General features: G+C 59.9%; 1 protein-coding gene across 3 annotated transcripts in view; it reads right to left on the bottom strand.

The window, feature by feature from the left end:
- Positions 1 to 969: 969 nt before the first annotated feature.
- Positions 970 to 20,903, bottom strand: part of ITPR3 (inositol 1,4,5-trisphosphate receptor type 3) — a 67,372-nt gene continuing 47,438 nt past the window's right edge. For 2 of the 3 annotated variants that reach the window (XM_086706611.1, XM_086706612.1), the window contains exons 26-58: positions 20,544 to 20,708; positions 20,386 to 20,460; positions 19,835 to 19,960; positions 19,062 to 19,184; positions 18,785 to 18,985; positions 17,578 to 17,829; positions 17,181 to 17,306; positions 16,918 to 17,043; positions 15,578 to 15,698; positions 14,852 to 15,042; positions 14,100 to 14,248; positions 13,785 to 13,893; positions 13,557 to 13,647; positions 13,272 to 13,441; positions 11,922 to 12,096; positions 11,569 to 11,753; positions 11,218 to 11,418; positions 10,960 to 11,070; positions 10,408 to 10,503; positions 10,190 to 10,291; positions 10,009 to 10,095; positions 9,350 to 9,460; positions 9,057 to 9,249; positions 8,713 to 8,838; positions 8,079 to 8,251; positions 7,220 to 7,384; positions 6,346 to 6,538; positions 5,782 to 5,886; positions 5,568 to 5,695; positions 4,514 to 4,679; positions 3,915 to 4,075; positions 2,534 to 2,695; positions 970 to 1,835 (exon numbers count right to left, since the gene is read on the bottom strand). In XM_086706611.1, the coding sequence (XP_086562737.1) occupies positions 1,767 to 1,835; positions 2,534 to 2,695; positions 3,915 to 4,075; positions 4,514 to 4,679; positions 5,568 to 5,695; positions 5,782 to 5,886; positions 6,346 to 6,538; positions 7,220 to 7,384; positions 8,079 to 8,251; positions 8,713 to 8,838; positions 9,057 to 9,249; positions 9,350 to 9,460; positions 10,009 to 10,095; positions 10,190 to 10,291; positions 10,408 to 10,503; positions 10,960 to 11,070; positions 11,218 to 11,418; positions 11,569 to 11,753; positions 11,922 to 12,096; positions 13,272 to 13,441; positions 13,557 to 13,647; positions 13,785 to 13,893; positions 14,100 to 14,248; positions 14,852 to 15,042; positions 15,578 to 15,698; positions 16,918 to 17,043; positions 17,181 to 17,306; positions 17,578 to 17,829; positions 18,785 to 18,985; positions 19,062 to 19,184; positions 19,835 to 19,960; positions 20,386 to 20,460; positions 20,544 to 20,708 (4,734 nt within the window). In that variant the 3' untranslated portion in view covers positions 970 to 1,766. The other variant, XM_086706613.1, reaches the window with a different exon arrangement.

The raw sequence follows: 20,903 nt of genomic DNA, 5'->3' as shown, positions 1-20,903 counted from the left end.
CTCACGGTTCAGGAATCTCACCCAGCCTTCACAGAAAGGAAGCCATTGCTGCTCTAAAGAAAGCTTCTGCCTGAGAAGGGATGCCATGGAGCGTCCACCCCCACCCGCCGGTCAGGGTAGGGAAGTCTCCAGATGAGAGGAAATGCGGGTCTCCGTCTGGGCCTGAGAAGGGAAGGTGACGGGGCCTCTGGGCAAGGTGCTTCCTGTGCAGCCCCAGGAGCCCCACCTGCCAGGGGGGATCTGCTGGTTCCTGGCAGGATTCTCAGGCTCCCTTTTGTTGGAGTTCCTGGGGGATAGCCAAAAATAGCGATAAACATTGAAGAAGGCATCCTGTTGCAAACAGAAAGCAGGAGGTGGTGTGGCCGAGAGATGAGAAGAGGCTGCTTGGCCGTCATTCCCACTGACTCAGAAGGATGGATCCGGTCCTCTGCCCCTGACCTTGCAGAAAACCCATGTTCCAAGTTGGTTTGAGGGACAGAATAGAGACACAGACGGTCTTCGGCCAAGTGGGGCTGCAGACTGCAGGCGGCTTTAGCGCCCTAGGCAGGTTCTGTGGGAGGCCACAGGACACCAGCCCCCTGGCCAGGGAAACACACACACACACACACACACACGGTCACCTCATCCCATGGAACCTTAGTTGTAAATGCTCGTGGTCCCCACTTGAGCATTTCTTCTGTCAACAACAGAGCTGAGAGAAGGTAGGGCAGGGGCTGACAGGCACCCCTCACCGGGAAGTGAAAGTGAGCTCTTAACCTCCTTTGTCCTTGGACTCCTCAGTATGTTTTGAAATACATACAATAAAATACAGACCAGTTCTACTGCGATACAGTTCTGTCCAGGAATCACTGCGAGACAGGATGTCGCTCAGGGCATCTACCGAGAGCCCGAGGTGAGGCCGGGCCAGTGGGCACAGGAGCCCCCACCGCCCCTGGGGAGTGTAGGAAACAGCATCCCTTTCTCAAGGACTAGCGTTCTATTAATTTATTTAAGGCAGTTAACATATTAGTTCTCAGGCCAGAGGGTTTGTAAAACGTTACACCAAAAGGAGATAAAACAGTCGAAACCCAGCTGCTCCAACATGCCCCAGCCCTGCCCTCTGGGCCAGCAACTCTTCTCAGGAGGCCTAGAAGAGGCAGGTCCCAGGAGCAAGGCTCTTTTCCTCGGGTCACCAGTCCACCTGGGGCCGAGCTGGAGGGGTGGCCTGGATGATGAGGTCTACACGCGGTCTACAGCAGATCTGCGGCCCAGAGGGAGCCGTGGAGCCGTGGCCTGGGCTGAACACGGCACCCGTGAATAAGTTAAATAAAAAGCCCTAAAATCACTAGCAACAACAGCATTGCTGCACCTCCCTCAGGAGCAGGCAGAGACCAAAATGTAGTGCTTAGAATAAAGACGCGACCCCACTCCTAATCCCATGGAGGAACACAAGAGAATGTCAGTTACTGCTTTAAGGAACAAAGCAATTGTCCTTCCGGAGGACTTCTCTCCTCTAAGGCATTAAGGTAAGCTGAGTCCCCGTAAGTTTCTGAGTCGTTTCTAAGGGCTCTAGGCAGGACTGTCAGCTCTGTGGCTCCCCACTCCATGCTGGCCAGAGCCTGGCACAGCTTGGGGGGTGTCTGGCAGAATGGGAGCTGGAAGCCGAGTGGGCACCTGGCCTTGAGAGGCTGGCGGGCTGGCCGGGCCCCCTGACCCGCAGGAAGGGGCAGTGTTCCCGGTCACCACTCTCTGCGATGACCATCCCCTGCTGGGGCGTCCGGTGGCTCTCAGCGGCTCATGCAGTTCTGGACGTCCACAAAGCCCAGGCGTTGCCTGCGCTTCCGCTGCTCTGTCATCTGGGATTAAACGGGTGCCCACAGGTCGGGTCAGGCAGCCCAGAGCCCTCTCTCCATGGGCACTGGGGAGGGACTGGTGCCCACCCCTCACCCCCCCCCCACCCTGCCCCTCAGACCCAGCTGCTGCTCAGCCCTGGCAGCAGGCCACAGCCCCCCCCCCCCCCCAGGGTGCCTTGAGGATGTCAGCCCCAAACGCTTGTCCTCAATTAGTGCATCACAAACCCCTGATTTGGTGCAGCTGGGAAACACCCCACCTAAAAGAGGGGTGCCTGAGCTCATTTAGTCACTCCGGACGGAGAGAAGGGTGCTCTGGGCAAGAGGGGATCTTGAGAAGTGGAAGGGTGCCCTGACATCCCCTATCAGCGGTGAGCCCCTCAGAGAGCCCCCGAGCAGCTGCTGGGAGTAGGGGTGAACGAGGGGGAGGACCCCTCACACCGGTAGCAGAGGTCCACTTGGCCATGTCTTTTGGTGGACTCAGGAGCTGCCAACCTCAGTCTAACTTCCCATGGGGGAGAGAGCGTATTTGGAACCTGTCTTCCACCCCAGACCCACAAAGGAAAGGAAGGAGCATGAAGGCCCCAGTCCCCTCCCCCTCTCCCCCATGGCAGGCTGGGCTGTGACCTCCCACGGATGGTCTGGTCTGGAGCTGCCCGGCGTGGGACCCCAAGGATGGGGCCAGGATAGGCCTGGGTGCACACCTGCTCCTTGAGCTCGTTGAGCTGGGCGGTGAGGTGGGACACCAGCTTCATGGTGGAGTTGAGCTTATCCTGAAGAATCCGGATCTCATTCTGCTCCCCTTCCCCCTCGTTGCTCACTAGGGACATGGCCCTCATCCGGGGGAACCAGTCCAGGTTCTTGTTCTGAAAAAAATCACCGGTGGGATGAGCAAGCTCCGGCCCAGGCTAGGAAGGCCTCATTTAGAAGAGCAGTCATGGAGGGGGAACCCGCCGTCACACCCTGGACACATTCCTCCCCAGGGCTGTGTCATGGGAAAATCTGAACTGACTGGGGTCCTCCCCGGAGCCAGAATGAGCTGGCAGTGAACCCTCGGCGGGCGCTGAGGCCACCACGCTGTGACAGGCTAACTTCCTTTAGCCGGCCACAAGTCTCGCCAGTATCAGCACCATCTGTTTACACTCGGAACACCCTGCGAGGTGGAGGAGGGCTCTGCAGCAGACCCTGAAGCGCCTGCCTTCCTTCCGCCCCACCCTGCCACGCACGCCCCACGCCCCAGGAAGATGCGAGTCGGACAGATGGCACACTGAGGGAGGGGAGGCGCCGCCGGGGATGGCTGGCATCCGACACGTGTCTCAGAGGCAAGGCCACGTTTCCCACGACCGAGAAGGAGTGGGAGGGGGCCACCAGTTTTCTGGCTCCTCGTCACAAGCTGGGAGTTCTCAGACCAACAGGTAAACCTGCACTCCAAGATCAGTTCCAATTATACACTCAAGAAACAAATAGAACTCCCCCCCACCCCATAGGTCTTTCCTTTTAGCCTGCAATTTATCTGATGTGCAGTAATCTGAAGATGCACTACATTGAGTGGAACTGATGGGGCTTCCTTTACCCGAAAAGCTATGAGACCTTTTTGTTTTTTTGGTTCACTGCCTTCACTCCCTTTTAGTCACTACAGAAATTGGACGGAGTAACTTTGATTCCTCCGAAGTCTGATAGTTGAAAGTTTTTCCAGGCTCCCTCTCAGCCTGGACCATCCAAACTCCGGGAAGCTGCCCTTCCCCTTGCCGAGCTGGAAAAGGCTCCCTCAGAATGGTCCCCCAAGCAGCAGTCCCAGGACAGGGTCTGCCTGCTCCCCCACCTCCTAGGTATCGGGCAGCCACGGGCCTGGGGACACCACGCACGTCCTCTGGGGCTGACAGGTTTGTTGTGGGCTTTTCCCTGACAACAGAGGCCATGCAGAAGAGCTCGAGGACCCTCGGTAGGTAGCACGGGCAGCCGGCGGGGCCCCGGTGAGGGCTGCCCCCAGCTGCTCCTCAGCTGGCCCTCCCACAAGGGTTCGTGACTGTCCGCCCCCCCCCCCCCCCCCGACCGGCGGCCGCTGCTCCCGGGCGGGGTCCACACCTTGATCATCTGGGCCACGTAGCTCTCAGGCCCCGTGTAGTCCGTCTTGTTTTTGACGCGGACCAGCACGATGAAGTACAGGTAGTTCCACATGTTGTGCTCGAACTTGATGTGTTCCTCAAAGGACACTGTCTTGTTATCAAACTTGTCTCTCTCCAGACCTGACGATGCAGAGGGTGAGGACGAAACCATCAGGCTCCAAGAGCCACCGTGGGGCCACCTGGCAGAGTAAACACCCGCCTCTTGGGGCAGTGGGGGCATTTGTTCCCCGGGCTAAAAGGACTGGTGAATGCATGTGACAGCCCACCCTGGGCTATTTAGGTCACTTCTATTTAAAGCACCAGCCACTTAGCCGTGGTGACCCCGCCCTGCCACAGCTGTAGCCTCCCACCGGGGCAGCTCAGCACCACGGTGGCCAGAATCCCAAGAGCCCGGCAACCAGGAGCAGTTGATAAGGGATTTGTCCTGCAGGTGCCACCCGCTCCTTAGCCTGCAGTGGGTGGGGAGGGGACTTCACACCGGGAGTGGGAAAAGCCCTGGACAGAGACTGGGGGGCTTCGGTTTCCTCTGGAAACTGAGAAGGTGTAAGGGGGCCTCACCGCAGATGAAGCACGTGGTCTTAAGAATCTCCTCCTTCTTCTGCTTCTCACTGCGCAGGTCAGCAAAGGTGTCAATGATCACCCCAAAGATGAGGTTCAGCACGATGATAATGACAATGAAGAAGAACAGGAGGTCGTAGACCACACGGGCTGGGAAGAGGGACTCCTGCAGGGGGGGAAGCAGGGAGGCTGGGCCCCATCGCCCAGGCAAGCCAGACTCAGGCAGGGGTCAGGGCTGTGACAGAGGAGGTTCTGCCCTCAGCAGAGGGGGACTAAGGCCCCCGGCTCCCGGGGCCCTGAGAGAGGCAGAGCAGACCCAGCCTCACTGTGGGCAGTGAGAAGTACAATCACAAGCCCTGAGTGTGGCTTAGGAGACAGCGGACTCAGAAAGGATACCAGCGAGGCCGGCACCCTGTGATAAGAGTTTGGCATGGGGCACTGAGCTGCAGGTCGAGGCCTGTCTCTGCCCCAACCTTGGGCTGGGGACAGAGCCAGCTCTGAACGCCTCTGCCCCACCCTCAGGACGCCTGGCCTCACACATTCTAGAAACACTGTCTGACCTTGGAAGCGGCTTTCCCATGTGGCCGAGGACAGACTGAGTACTGGTAATGCCTGGCTGCCTGAGTCAAATCCTGAGGCGTCCTCACGGAGCAGACTCAGCTTCCCCACCCTGCCCTCCCCTGCTGTGGGCCGGGGCTCTGCCTCGCAGATGAAGCCAGCGCAGCCGGGGATCCGCCCGGTGTCTGACTCAGGCCTTCCCCAGCCTGGGCAAAGCTCGGCTGCCAAGGTCTTTCCTGAGAGCAACTACAGGGAGCCGGTGGGGAGGAGTGAGCAGACGGGGGTGGGGAAGCTCAACAACCATGTAACCGCGCACTGGACCCGGTGGCCAAGCAGGGAGAGGGGATGCGAAGTGGGGGCTTACAACATCGGAGAGGGAGGGGGGCCGAGCTGCTCCCCCAGGCCGTGACCGTGACCAGAGAGCAGGACCTCGCAGTGGCTGACGTGGCCAGGGCTCGGGCCACGTGGATTTGGGAGCGGGGCAGGGGATGCTCACGTCTTTGGAGGGCTTGCGGAGAATGTCGCCCACGCCACCACCATTGCGCAGCCCGTGGTTCATGACAGTGACGATGCACATGAGCAGCGTGTCGCAGGCCCGCTCCGTGCTCTCCAGCTCTTCGTTCCCTACAAGCGGAGTATGTGTTCACACCCAGGCCAAGCCACCCGCCTCTGCGCCCCTGCCCCAGGTGCCCAAGACACACTGCCCTCACCTTCCAGGACCTCAGGCACTGAGACCCCTGAGACACAGTCCAGCTTGTCCCCACTGCACGTGCCCACAAATGTGGCAGCTCCATGTGGCATCCCCAGGGGGCTGGCTAGAGAGGACGTGGGTGAGGTCACCAGGAAGTCCAATGGCCATCATTCCCCTCGCTGTGACCCCCGCCCCACATCCTCCATGAAGCCTTCCCTGATCCTGCGAGCTCCCCCTTGTCAGGCTACACGTGAAGGGTCCTCATGCCCCTGCTATGCACAAAGGACAGGAAGGGGGGGGGGGGTCCACACCCCTGAGCCTGGCACACAGGCAGCCCCTGCAAACACTGAGTTTCAGATGGATGCCAGGTCTGCAAGCAGGTGGCTCCTCAGGGAGCAGAAGACCAAGGCTCTCCCACCCCCTCGGTGTGTCCCGGGGCAAAGGGAGGCAGATTGCTGTGAACTAAACACCCCCGCCCCAGGACCCAAGAGGAGGAACTGAGGCAGGGCGCCTGGTCCTGACACGGGTCATCTGTGCAGCCCCTCTCAGCCCCCACACCCTCCCAGGAGAGGAGCCGCCAGACCTCCAGAGTGATTGCCGGGCAGCCGGTCAACCTCAAGGATGAAGTCATCCTTGAGGAAGAGGAAGCCAACGATGGAGAAGAGGTAGACCAGGATGAGGGCCAGCAGGGCGGTCAGCAGGATGGAACGGCCATTTCGAGTCACACTCTTGATGACGTTGAACAGCGTCTCCTCCCGGTAGATGAGGTCAAAGAGCTGCAGGGCAGGGACAGGGCCTTGAGGGGCTGCAGACGCCGCTGGGTCCAAGGGCTGCCCGGCTCCCAGTGGTTTCCCACAGGCTCCTCCAGGAGGGTCTGTGCTTGGGCAGGTGGAACCAGCCTAGTGGGCCTGGCGGGGAAGGCTGCTCAGAGGCACCTGGAGTTCTAAGGCCAAGGGAAGGGAGTGGCCCGGGAGAAGGTGTGAGGGCCGAATGGGCAGGCAAACACCACACCCGGGGGAAGAATTTTTTGTGTGATTTGTGTGCGTTGGCTCACTTCAGCCTCACAATCACTCTAGGAGGTGGGTGCTGTTAATCATCCTCGTTTTATAGATACAGAAGTGAAGGCACGGGGCAGTTAAGAAACTTGCCCCAAATCACAGAGCTTGTAGGGGCCACGCTGGGATGCAAACCCAGGTAGTCTGGTTCGAGTCCAAGCTTAAAACCACTACCAGACAGGGGAGATGAGCCAGATGGGGGCCGGGAGTGGCCGTCAGGGCCCTGAAGGCTGGGCTGGGGCCAGGTAGAGGAGGACTCTGCAAATCCAGCCCTCCCAGCCCAGCAGCAAGAGGACGGGACAGAGAGACTGGCACTGGGGAACTACTAGCAACTTGAGGGAAGCCCCGACCACCCCCACCCACCCCCCCACCCCTGCCAGCCCCAGCCCCCAGAGGGCTCACCAGGATGCTGTAGAAGAGCTCGTGGACAAAGAGGCCCAGGACACTCGTCAGGATGTAGCCCACATGGTAGAGGAACTCCATGTCCATGACCATGGCCTTATAGCCCCGGATGAAGGTTCCGCGGTTGCCCACAAAGCTCACCACAAATACAATCTTGTTGGTCAGCTGGGGGCAGTAGAAGGCATGGGGATCAGTGCCCCACGGCCCACTCTGAATCTCCACTCCCTGCCGCCCTGCCCCCCCCAGTGACCAGCTCGGAGGCCAGCCCTTGCCCGGAGTGGATCTGAGCTGGTCCTGCCCAACCTGGCAGGCTCAGCATTAATGAAAATGTCTCCAGAAATGTACCTGGACTCTTGGATAGAACAGGGGAGGAGCCCCGTGGGCCCCTGGTTCCAGGAAGAAAGTGAGATACAGATAGAGTCAGACCAAGCAGACCAACCTTGGCCTCTACGGTGACTTGGTAAGTTCGGAAAAGGGGTCTCCCCCCACCTTGCTCTGGGTACTTTATTTCCAGCTGTCAGGAATTGTCATAATATACAAATCTTTAACGTCTACAGTACACACAGTGCCTCTGGGCAGTGCCCGACTAACACCGTCTACACAGCAGCCCTGAAGCTGGTGCCCCAAAGTGACTTCTGGCTGGCTATCTCTGAGTGCCGGTTGCCCCCAGGCCGTCCCGGGGGACAGTGGAGGCACAGAACGGCCCTAACCATGGAGCTTTAACAAGCTTGATCCCGACACAGGCACAGGGGGGTTAGGGCAGAGCAGTGGCTGCCGGGAGGCAGCAGGCCAGCCCGAGGTCCAATGGCGCCATGAGCCCCAAGGGTGGTCTAGGGTGAGGGCTCCCTCTGGCACTCACGTTGAGGGCGCCCAGGATGTTGAGTGTGGGCCCAATGCCCAGGTAGTAGATGGAGCGCAGGATGAGCGCCACAATGAGGGGGCGGATGCTGTAGCGCTTGGTGAACAGGGCCGCGATGGAGAAACAGATGAGGATCCAGAACAGCAGTGAGATGAGTGGGGAGCCCAGCACGCCTGGGGGCCAGGGTGCAGGGTGAGCACTGGTCTCTGAAGCCCACCACAGCCCCAACAGACCCCGAGAAGCCACCTCCTCCCGGAAACCTTCCCTATTAAGTTCTTGGTCACCTGGTATTAGGGCCTCTCCTGCACCACCACACCTGCATGTCTAGGCTTAAGGCAGGAGAGGCCCTATCCAGCTGCTGCTATCATAGCTGAGCTCTGGCTCACGCGCGTGTGCCCGTGTGTATGAGAGAGACGTGTACTGTCTCGAGGTCAAGGACCCTGTCATCGCACTGGACCCCATCTGTCTCTCCCCCCATGATGGGGTGCAAAGCCCAGAAAGTAGTGCAGGGGTGCCTTTCCCCCACTCTGCATCTGGTCCCCTCAGAGCCTGGCTGGCCACAAGGCTCTGCCCAAACCCTGGGAGGAGGCACGGTGGTCTCCAGGGCCACAGTCTGCCAGCCTTGTGTCCCCACCTGTGGATGCGCCCTCCATGTAGGGGTAGAAGAAGGCAATGATGATGTTGATAAAAACTGCCAGGTTGAAGGAAATACTGCCCCACAGGGTCATTCGGCGGGAGAACCAGTAGATCAGTGGCATGCCTGGGGGAGATGTGGGTGGGTCTCTGGTTAACATTGTCCCCTCATCCCACATGGCCTCCCCCTCTGGGGCCCCCAGCACCTGCTCAAGCTCCAGGCCCCGCTTCAGGGGGAAAATATGACTGGAGCCCTCCTGGGGTGGGGTGGGGTGAGGCAGCCCCCCCTGGCAGGTAAGGGGGTCACCAGGGGGCCTTGCCCTCCCGCCCCGCGGGGGTCCTCACTGCGGAGCTTGCGCTGCCACTCCATTTCGTTGTGCAGGAAGGAGGACTGGTCGAAGAAGTCGCTCACTTTGCTGCCCTGCTCATCCTGCTCCGTGGTGGTGAAGAGCCGGTGCTTGGTCTCCTCCGTCAGGAACTGGCAGATGCCAGGCACCGGGAACACGATCTGCTCCATGCTGCGGTCCTGTCGCACGATCTGGGTGCACACAGGCATGTGGTCACACCTAGGCCACAGCCCTCAAGGGCCAAGTTCACAGGCCCTCACTCACAGCGCCCCTACTGCCCTCGGGCCCCACCTCTATCTGGGATGTGTGGTTCTCGTAGTAGGCCAGGGGGTCCTCCTCCTCCTCTTGTGCGGGCGCGGAGGACTTGAGCATCTGGGACAGCTGCTTGTTGTTGAGGCTGAGCTGGAGGTAGAGGGGCCGCCGAGGTCAGGCCCCGCAACTTTCCACCGCGAGACCTCACACCAGAGCCCTACCTGCTCCAGTCCCCCCCTGTCAGTCGAGACCCAGCCTACTCCAACTAGGATGCAGCCCAGAAGAAAGAGGGGATAAGGGGGGAGAAGCCTGTCGAAACAATTCTATAGGCCCCTCAGCACCCACGGCTCCAGCTCCAGGCTTCCAGACCCGTCCCACAACCCGGCTCCCACCTCTACCCGTAGGTTTCACCCCGGACCGCCCACCCTCCCGGCTCCTCCCACCCTGAGCCCCGCCTCCCCATTCCAGCCCTTTACTCAGGTTCAGGCCACACCCCCGAGTCGTGCTCCGCCCAGAGTTCCTGGACCTGCCCCCGGGCTCATCCCGTATTCCAACCGGCCCTCCGATCTCGCAGTGCCCTCATCCCCTCCCTCAGTTCCTAGCCTCGCCCCCAGATACCAGCCCATCCAATCTCTCGCCAAGCCACGCCCCTAGACCTAAGCCCCGCCCCACACCCAGCCTTGTCCCCGCGCCCCCACCATAGAAGAGATGCCCTCGGCCTCCTCCTCTTGGATGCGCTTCACTGGCTTGAGCAGGTGCTGCAGCTGCTTGTTGTGCCTGGAGAGCTGAGTGAGAGGGCGGCGCAGTCACGGGGCGTGGTCGCTGGGGTGGGGGGGAGGGCAGGACCGCCGGGGGCGGAGCCAGGGGTGAGGCTACTACCTGCAGCGCCAGGATGTAGATGTTGTGGCCCACTTCCCGTGGGCTCACCTCCGAGTTTTCCCGCTCCTCCTCCTGCAGGTAGGCTTTCTTGATGACGTCCACCTGGCAGGGCAGGGCCTGTTTGCCGCCTTCCTGGCGCGTAGGGAATGCCCCGATCCCGGGTCCCCTACACCCCAGCCAGGCACGTCTTCCCACCTGACCCCTGGCCCCAGCCTCACCAGCTCCTGGGGCCGCAGGCTGATGAGGATTCGCTCAGCGTTTTCACTGTCGTGCCGGCTCTCCATCAGAGCCAGGAGCAGCTTGGAGGCATTGTCCTGTGGAGAGGTGGGGAGAGGGGGACAGGCCACAGTCTGAGAGCCCCTACGATGCCCCCCAACAACCTCTTCCACCGTCTCCTCCATAATAGCCTCTCCTGGCCTGCAAGATGCGCCGTAACCTTCCCATCCCCGCTGGCCCCCAGGACTTGCTGAGAAGTGTCCTGCAAATCCAGCCCACCCACTAGCTGTCTTCACCACCACCCCATGGCAAGCAGACGCAATCCCCAGAAAGCGGACACGTACGTGGTAGACCCTCAGATAAACCCAGAACACGTCTGCTCCTAAAGTGTACGTCCAACACTCTTGCTCACACATTCATTTACGTATGCATATTGACACGTACATATTAAACATGCCAACACACCCCAGTATGCACACTCAACACAGGTCGCGTCACGTGCATTTGTGCACACGCATCCCATGCACACTCACGTGGAGTGCCACGGGCCCCACCTTAAGCTGCAGCACCAGATCCATACGGTATTTGCACAAGGGACTGATGTCATTAAGAATCAGGGCCGTGATGATGTCTATGCCGTTGGACTCATGCGTCACGATGCAGGTCTGGCAGGAGGCAGTGGGAGACACGGGGCCCAGGCCCCTCAGAACAGTGGCGCTCCGGAGGCTCACTGTCTCCCCTGCCCAGCCTGCTCCACCCACCCACACCTCCACACTCCCCCTCGGCTGCTCCTGGTTCTCATGGCGACTTACCTGGTTCTCGTGGCAGGGGCCCTGACAGTACTCAGTGAGGGTCTCCAGGGTCTGGATGACAAGGCCCACGTTGTCCTCATTGATGTAAAGCCCCAGCAGCCCCAGGCCACCGGTGGTGCTGCCGCACATGATGTCCAGGAACTGCAGTGTCTCACACACCAGGTTGTAGTTGGTCTTGTTGTTCTGGGAGCGCAGGAAGTTCTGCAGAGCACAGAAGGGTGGACATGGCACCACTCCCGCAGGGAGGCAGAGGCCTGCACGGACCACGACGGTGAGCGCCGCAGGGCGTTACCAACGGGAAGGGCGGGGGGCCCACGTGCTGGCTGGGGGAGGGGCGGGGCAGGCGCTCACCTGCAGGTCACGGTTGTGGTTCTCACACAGCAGCTGCAGAAAGCGCAGGATGGGCTGCATGATGAGCACGGACGTGCCCATCTCGTTGCTCTGCACGCGCTCGCCCACCTCGTGCCCCCGGCGTAGGCTGGGGCCCAGGGAATAGCGGGATGGGGAGCCTGGCATCGAGAAGGAGGCCACGCGACCTGCAGGGCGAAGCCCGGTAAGGCTGGGGCTGCCGGAAGTAACCGGACCCTGCGTTCCCACCCCCAGGCCCCTGCCTGCAGATCTCGCCCCGTGACCCCCCTCACCCTGAAGCCTCTGACCCTGGCCCAGCACCCAGTACAGCATCCTGTACTGCTGTGACCTCTGACCTTTGGTGGTGGGGTCTGCCGACTCCCGGTCCTCGCGCGGCTGGCTGCCCAGGTCATTCATGTTGACGGCCACCGTGGACTTGGTCTCCTGCTGGGCCCGCTTCATGCGGTCATGCAGCACCTTGAAGAAGCGCTCTGACTTCTTGTCACTTGTCATCAGGTTGTAGAAGGATTTCTGGGGCAGATGGTGAGATGAGGGACAGCCTCAGCACGGGCCTGGCTCTGAGCAGCCCTTGCTGGGTCCCTGGAGGGCTCTATCCTGTGCTGCAGGGAAAAGCACCTGCAGGACCACAGACAAGCCCCTAGACGTACCCCAGGACTAAGGCTGGGGCAGGGTCAGTCAGGACTGTGGAGGCAGAGGGGAAGGGTCTGTATCTGCTGTCCATGTGATGCTGGAGGCCCACCCCAGGCTCCTCACCCCCATCTGCATCTGCCCTTGGCCCTCTGTCTGCTCCCCACACAGCAGCAGAGACGCCCCTCAGAAGTCTAAGTCTCGGATTTCCTCTGCCTGAAACCCTGCAGCGGCCCCATCTCACTCACAGGAAAAGCCACGCCTCACAGCTCACATGAGGCCACACGATGGCCTGCCACTTCTCTGACCCCAGGGCCCACTACTCTCCACTCCTCTGCCCTCTCCAGCCACATCAGCCACTTCCTCCTCATGGCCTTTGCACCTGCTGCCTGCTCTCCCAGGACAGCGCTCGCCTGTCCACATGCTCACCTCTGGGTCCAATGTTCCCCTTTCCAGGACACGACCCTGATCCCTGTCCCAGCACTCCCTAGGCCCCTCGCCTCCATCATCACTGTCCAGCATGCTCTCCATGTTATGTGGGGATTACGGTTATTGGCTGTTGTCCTCATTAGGATACAGGACCAAGAGAACACGGATTTTGTCTTTTTTGTTCACTACTGAATCCTCAGTGCCTAGAACACTGACAGGCCATGGAAGGCACTCGGTGCGGACTTACTGAAACAATGCATGAATGAATGAATGGGGATAAAGCAATCAGAGGGGGCTTTTCAGAGGAGGCAGTCCTTTAGTTGGGCACCAAAGGCTGAGGAGGATGTGGAAGAGGAGGGAAGCAAGCCTGAGCAGAGGCCAAGAGGCAGGAATGATGGATGTGATGTGGGCAGCATGGTGGGGAGACAGGCTCAGGCCTGGCTTGAACAGGGTGGTCTGCGTGGATAGAAAAGAGGCCACATGACAGGGGGGCAGTTATGGGAAGTGGGACTGCCTACGGGTAGCCAGACTCGTGCCGGCCACCAGCACCTAGCCCTGCGGCCCCAGCTACGGGGCACACTGTACCTCCTCGTAGAAGGCACCACCCAGGACCCCCACCCAGTCCACACCTGGATCTCCGTGTTGCCACCATCCAGCAGGCGGATGGCCAGGCCAATGCTCTCCTGGAAAATCTTCTCATTCTTGGTGCTGGTGATCAGGTCGCATACCAGCTTGGTGGCCCCCTCCTTGTCCAGCCGGCACTGGGTGGCCGCAATTGCTGACCAGTCTTGGTCCAGGCCTGAAGTTGGGGAACCCACGTGAGGGGAGCCGGTGGGGCAGGGGAGCAGAAGGGGGGCCCAGGGCCTAGGCAAAGGGTCACCCAGAGGCACAGCCAGGGGGCAGGTGGTACTGACCAGGGCTCATGGGGTCCGGAAGGTCCCCCCTCGAGCTGGACTTCCGATTCTGGAGGTAGTTTTGTAGCAGCATCTTGCGCAGTTGATTGCCCTGGAGGACAGGGAGCGAGAGCCCACAGTGGCACTTTTCACCATTTAACCCCTGGCCGGACAGTCCTGGCCCCGAGCCCCGAGCCCCTGGCACTTGCGGCCGGGCCTGCACGGTGTCCAGCCCGCCTGGCCACTCACCCGATCCCCGTACTTGGCCTTCTTGAGCAGCATTTGCTGCAGGGTCCGCAGCACCTTGACACACAGCTTCTCCTCCGACTCCATGAGGTCCTTGGTGTGCTGGATCAGCCTGGCCAGTGAGGAAGGAGGGCACACATGGGGCAGCCTCTGATGCCTCCCTCCAGGCACTTCCCCTGCACTGTGCCGGGCGGGAACACACCCGGCCCTCTGATCCCGCAGGCTGTCCAGTCCCCGCAGGGCCCTTCCCTGTCACAGGCTGCCTCGCACCTGCCACCCCCCCCCCCCCCCCACCGGCCGGGCTGGCATCGCACTCACTTGGACAGGAAGCCCCCACTCTCACAGCGCTGGTAGGCCTCACTGCCCTCCAGGAAGAGCAGCTCGGGCCAGTGCAGGACGTCCACCAGCACGGACAGTTCGGCCTGTACCAGGGGCCTCAGCCGCTCCTCCAGGGCCGTGATGATGTCCTGGAGCGGGCACGGCACAGTCACTACCGGGCAGGTGCAGGCCATCCAGGGCCAAGAGATGAGTGAGGCTTGACCGCCATTCCCCACATCCCAACACCAAAGGGCCCCACGGATTTCTCTGAGCCTGTCTGAGGGGCCCTGGACCCACGGAACCACCCTGAACAATGCAGGATGTCTGTCTGCCCAGAGCTCCTGGCTGGGAGCCACAAGCCCTGCCCTTTCACCCAGCCCCTCGTCTATCTGTGTGACCCAGGCAAACCCCTCACCCTCACCCTCTCTGAGCCTCGGTCTCCCGCCACGTGGGGATAGCAAGCCACCACACCCCCCAGAAGTGTGTGTGTCAATAATGTGTTGCACAAACAGGAAGGGGCTATAAGGACTGAGAGTTGTCCTGACCCCCTCCGTGAGCACCAACCCCACTAGCAGGTGCCTGGGTTCTCCTGGCTTCCCCTGGAAGGATGCCCCTCAGTCCCCGGCCCCTGGCCTGCCCTTAGCAGAGGACTCCTTCCTGGGGAGCGGGGGCAACACAGGAAGGGATGCTTCCCCGGAACATGCCCTTCCAAAGCAGCTCTCGTGGCAGATGCCAGGCAGCCCCACACCCACCTGCAGCTTCTCGATGATGTTCTTGTAGTCCCACTGGTTGGCGGTGGGCGTGACACGGGGGAAGGCCCGCGTGGTCGCCTTGTAGTTGGAGGCGTTGCGCTGGGCTGCAGCTGCACAGCTGGTGCCGCTGCTGAGCAGTGAGCTGATGTGTGCATCCAGGTCCATGGGCAGTGAGATGGCCCGGCCTTTGGCTGGGGGGAGAGAGGAGGGGTGCTGGAGGGCGGGGGGGCAGGTGGAGGCCTCAACCAGCCAGAGGGGCCAGGCTCAGGGCTGCTCGACCAGGGCACAGGGTGAACTAACCAAGGTTCTGGGGTACACGCCGGCCCTCTCTTGGGCTGAGGTGCCCTCTTCCCCCTTTTTGGGTAAAAAGAGGGAGTTTCTGCCTCTTTGACTCTACCCTGGCTCCACTCTGACCCCTCCCCTTCCCCAATGCTCCCTAACAATCTTACAGGCTGCCCTTCTGCCTGAAACCATTTGCAAGCAAAGGCAACTTCGGTTGGGGAATGTCCCCCAGCATTCTCCTCTGGGGAACCGGCTCAAAGCAGAGAACAGCTTCTCTCAATTGCTAAGATGCTACTCGGACACCAAGAAGGACCTACTGAGAACTACCTGGAAGCAGACGACAAGTGAGCTTAGGAATAACGTGTTTATTTTGAGGGCAGGCGTCCCTGTGGCGAAGGGAGGGGAGGGGTGGTTGGAGCTAGCCAGTGCCCCTGGCGCACTCACCCACCATGGCGAGGGTCCGGATACAGGCCTCCACGGAGCCCTTGTGCTGCTGCTGCAGCCACGGACACTCGAGCAGCCGTGTGGTGGACTGCAGCAGCTGCACCACGATTGTCTGGTGTGTCTGCAAGAGGCAATACGCCTACTGCTACAGCCCGACCCACCCTCCAACCTGGAAAGCCCCAGGCCCAGTGACCAGGGCCCACTGAGAATGGGCACGATAGAGGAAGAAGGCCTCCAACAGTTACCATGTGTCTTTGTGCCAATCGGAAAAAGGTACTCCCTTTCCTCTCGGCAGTGCACAACCTGCTCGACTGTACGTGGCAGCCCTGTGAGAACTCCCCAAAGTCCAGACCTGGGACTTCTAGTCCTATTGCTGGCCTTTTCTTTCCTCTAAAAAAAGTTTTTAATAAATTAATATTGTGGAAAGTTGATGTATTTACATGGTTCAAAACCCAAAGCATGCTATGAAAAGGCACACTTCGAGAAGTGTCAGCCAACCATGACCCCATCAGCTCCATTCTCCCACACTCTGCCCTGGGGCTCATGAGAGGTGGGGAAAATTGATACAATTACCCATAGTCCCAAAGAGGCCCCAGGGCGCAAACATATGTGTGTCAAAACAAACCCACCCATGCTGAGACCAGGACCTGCTCCACCCTCAGTCCATCTATAGGTAGCCCCTTTCTTGGTCACTTGTGTGTCCATCCAGTGTTTCTTTAGGATTTAGGTATTGTCATAGGCTCCCTCCTAAAGGGAACCTGCCTCTCTTTCCTTCAAGAGGCTCTGGGCTATGACATCTGAGAATCTGGGAATCAATTAAGGGGCCATGACTCTTCCAGTGATTTAAGACAAACTCCTGTTCGCTAGCCTAGAACTTTTTTGCTGATACAGGTAAGTAAGACTTCAAAAGGCTGTCTATTTCAGTCCTAGGGGCACCTGATCAATTAAGCCAAACACCAAAGATCTCTGTACATCGGACCCTCTGGATTACTGCTCTGACTCTGCTGTCCACTGAGGTAGGCATGACCATCTTGTCTTTGGGGAGTAAGTGCTGCCAGCTGCCCCCCACCACCCTGGGATCCGTCATACCTAGTGAATTTACGAATTCCTGTTCTAGGGTACTGCTCCCACTGCAATTCCTGACCCGCAGAAATTACAGAAGAATAAATGTTTGTTGTTTTAAACTGCTAAGGTCTAGGGTGATTTGTTACACAGCATATGCAATTAACACACTTGTATATGTCCTTCTGCTACGTCTTTATGTACCACGAGCAAACGGGAATATATACCCTCTTTTCCCTCTTCGCTACACAAAAGCTGTGCGGGCAAGAGCGGCTCACCTGCAGGGAGGTGCTGTTCTCCGAGAACGGAGAGCTGAAGAAGGCATTGATGGTGTCCAGCACGACAGTCAGCACATACTTCTCCAGGGTGGGGTCAGCCAGGCGCTTCTCACGCTTACTGCAGACCTGGGGTGGGAGAGAGAGATGCCTGGGGGGGCCCCACCGCTCCTGCCCCCCGCCCCGAAGGCTGCCAGGGCTCCCACCCACGCCCCTGCCCAGCACAGCGCACCCACAAGCCCACGCCCCACCCCCCAGGGACAGACCCGAGCCATGTCCAGGGTGAAGTTCTCAAAGAGTGTCCAGATGTGGTTGCTGGTGTAGATCTCCTTCATCTCCACCTCTGTGTCCACGTAGCAGTGATTCACGAAGTTCACGTAGGCCATTTTCACCTGCACAGCCCGGAGCAAGGTCAGGGGCGCTAGCAAGACCGCCGGCCCAGGCTCTCCCTCTCTGCACTCGGATTCTCCCCTGACCTCTCCGTTGCTCCTCTCCCCACACCCCTCCTACCAGCCCCCATGTCTGCCACTCCCCCACTTCCCTCACCAACCTCTTCCTGCCCTGCCATGGCAAGACTGAAAGGCTGCCTCGGCCTGGCTCTACCCTTCCCCCACCCCGGCCGTCCCCACCCACCCCAGCCACCTCTCCCAGTCCCCAGAGGACCTCAGTGATGCAGTCCTCGTGTGTCACCACAGACACCACGTCTTCCAGGGGCAGCAGGGAGGTGCACTTGATCTCAGTGTAGACGTTCTTGCCCTCGGCACAGGCAGCCAGCAGGTCCACCAGGGAGATGTGATACATGAGGGGGCTGTGGTCCTCCACACCATCCCGGGCAGCCTTCATCATGTCCAGCAGGTGGGCCAGTGAGGCCTTGTCATTGTAGAACACGACCACGTCGTCACCTGCATTGGTCAGCTGAAGGCAGGAGGGGTGCCCCATCAGACCCCCTGAGTCCAGCAGGCCCTAGGTTTACCCGAGAGAGATGGGGACTCTGACCTCAGCCCTCACCTGACATTCAGGCAAACCCCACCCCCCTGCCTGGCCCTCGAGGCCGTAGGCTAATGTTTCGGGCCCTCTGCCATCAGGGCCGAACCCTGGACCCAGAAAGTGCCCCCCTCCTCCCCTAAGGAAAGAAGTCCCACTCAGGCATGTTTCAGAGGTGCCTCCTCCAGGAAGTCCTTGCGAATCCCACCCCTGCCTGGCTCACCCCCCCTACCCCCACCAGTGCTCCCACAGTGTGTAATTTAAAGGCTCACAGAGCACATGCTGCATCCTCTCGTGTCAGCAATTATGTTATTCACAGTAATATAATAACAGCAACTCATAATTCGCATCGCACAGCACTTCCAGAACAGGGCGTCTCGTTTGTTAGGTCCCTCATCTCACTCCACCGGGCTCCTTTCTCCCCTGCCCCCACACCATGCGGTAAGAGGCTCCAGGGCAGAGTCCACGTCTGTTCCAGATGTAGACTCAGCCCTCGACCCTTCATACCTTCAGGTAACGGGCCTACTGTGTACCCACGATGTGCCCGATGCTGGGGCCCATGTACGAAGGATGTGGTCCCCCGCCCTGAGCTCACACCCCAGTGCCTTCCCCCACGTGCACAGAACAGGTGCTTCATGATTTTTAAGTACATGATAATAGAAGGATAAACAAAGGAATGCATGTTTGAGCTCTTTCAGGCCTGTTGTCTGAGTTCTACTAGACCGGCCTCTTTGACCTTAGTTTTCCCTCCTCCTTCCAGCACCCTCAGCGTTCCTCTCGTGACCCCACTGCCTGACTCCTCCAACTCCAGGTCCTGCCTCCTGAGCGCTCCCTCTCTGTGGCCACCACCCATGAGTTCCCATGTGCCCTGCGGCCTCATCCTCACCTCCGTCATGATCATGTCCTGGCACTTCTTGACGTACTTGCCCTCGGCCTTGATGACGGTGTGCAGGAAGTCCAGATACTGAACGTGCCGCCCGTGTGTGGCCAGCAGGTGCACGAAGTGCTGCAACACAGGCTCGCTGATTTCAGAGCACAGCTGGTAGTTGTTCAGGAAGATGTGCTGCATGGTCTCTGCCTCCAGGAGCTAGCGGGGAGGGCATCCGTCAGAAAGGGGGATCTGGGCCCCGCTCCACCCAGCCGCCTCCACCTGGCGTCCTTACCCCTGGTGTGAGGAAGAGGTGCAGGTGCTTATGCAGCAGGGCCTGGTTGCCGGGGTTCCCCGCGCAGAACTTCTGCAGGAACTGGTGCGTATACCGCAGGATCTCCATCATCTTGGCATCACCCTGGGCACGGAGAGGGGAGGAACGAGGTGAGGCCAGGCCTGGTCCCTGAGCTCAACGGGTGTCGGGGCAGATCGGGTGTCGGGATTGGGACCACAGGAGGCCAGGTTCAAGGTGAAAGCTGGGCCTCCAGGTCAGGACAAGGAAATGTGTGAGGGGCTGAGGGTCAGCAGCTGAGGCGAGGCTGGAGCGGGGAAGCAAGGCTGAGGGGTCAGGGTCAGGTGAACGCTGGGATGGTGTCAGGCTCAAGAGTCAGTGTGAGGCTTGAGACATATCAAGATCAAGGTTGGTCAAGGGGAGGTGTGGGCGTCAAAGGCTGAAATGAGGCTCAATTTGGAGTCAGGGACCAGGTCGGGGTAGGAGGGCAGAGCGAGGCCAGGGTGTGGAATCCAAGTCAGGGGTCAGTATGAGGGGTCAGGGGTCAGGGATCAGCCTGCTGACATCATGGGTCAAGGGGAGACCAGGGTCACATGGACCAAGGGGAGGCTGGCCAAAGGTTACAGTGAAGCTGAGATTATCAGGATGAAGCCAGAGAGGGAAACAGAAGCTGGGGTCGGGGTCAAGAGTCAGGGTTAGGTTAGCATCAGGGGTTAGTGTGCGGTTTGGGTTAGACTGGGGTTTAGGGTGAAGCTGCCCAGAGGATGACAGGTCACCTTGTCATAGGGGATCTGCAGCAGGTCCAGCATGACCTTGTGGGCGTCCATGTTCTTGAGCAGCCTCTGCTGCTTCTTCCTCATCTGCTCCCCAACACCGCACATCTTGTTCAGCCGCTCCAGGATCTGGGGAGGGCGGGGGGTGAGCCCAGAGCCCCTCCCCTCCTCCTCAAGCTCCCCCTCCACCCAGGGCCCCGCTCAGGCTGGTCGGAGTCCCCGGCCAACCCCAGCCAAGTCCCAGCTCACGCTGGGGACAGGAAGGGGGAAGGAGGCCGCGGTCACGGAGTCAGATCACTGCAACGAGGCAGGGAAGCACTAAAAACCCAATCCCACCCATAAAAGTAAATAGAACAATATGACTGTGAAATGGAATTTCATTAAATTCCTTCAGCTTTAAAATAACGCCATCTGGACTTCGGCAGGGCTGTTTTTAATGCACAGGAAAAGCCAGAGGATGTCAATTTTGAGGACCGGTGGCCGGCAGAGTGGGGAGGCAGGAGAGGCCAGGCCCCAGAGCCTCCAGGGGGTCCTCGGGGCCCCCAGCCACTCACGCCCTTGACGATCTGGTAGTTCTCACTGCTCTTCTCCCCAGGTGGGTGCAGAAAGCCCTCCTCATCTGTGGGCCGCTGCGGACACAGGGAATGGGGGTCAGCCAGGCCCCGCCCTCACTGGAAGCCCTGTCTCCCCAGCTCCCCACGACCTCGCTCACCTCCTTCTTGTCTTTGGTAGCACCTGCCTCCACCTCCTCGCCTTTGCTGCTGCCCTTCTTGTCGACCCACAGCTCCGACTTCTCGACCATGGTCCGCAGCCGGTCCAGCTCCGACTTGATCACCTTGTAGTTCTCCACATCCTGAGCTGAGATCAGCAGCTGCACCTGAAGGTTGAAGGCAGGCTTGCCTGGTGAGACGGGTGCCCCCAGGTCCACTGCCTCGCAAAGAACCCCGGTGCCTGATGCCCCGGCCTCTGGTCCTGGCATCTCCATTCTGCCTCTGCTCCCACTCAATGTGTATGGCCCTGCCATAGTCCACCACCTCCAGGAAGCCTTCCCTGATGGCCGAAGGCCTCCCTG

This window comes from Puma concolor, chromosome B2 (genome assembly GCF_028749965.1).
Source record: "Puma concolor isolate L17-30 chromosome B2, mPumCon1.1.hap2, whole genome shotgun sequence".
NCBI classification, from domain to species: Eukaryota; Metazoa; Chordata; class Mammalia; order Carnivora; family Felidae; genus Puma; species Puma concolor.
The sequence above is the reverse complement of the archived record's forward strand: the minus strand, read 5'-3'. Positions and strand labels throughout refer to the sequence as shown.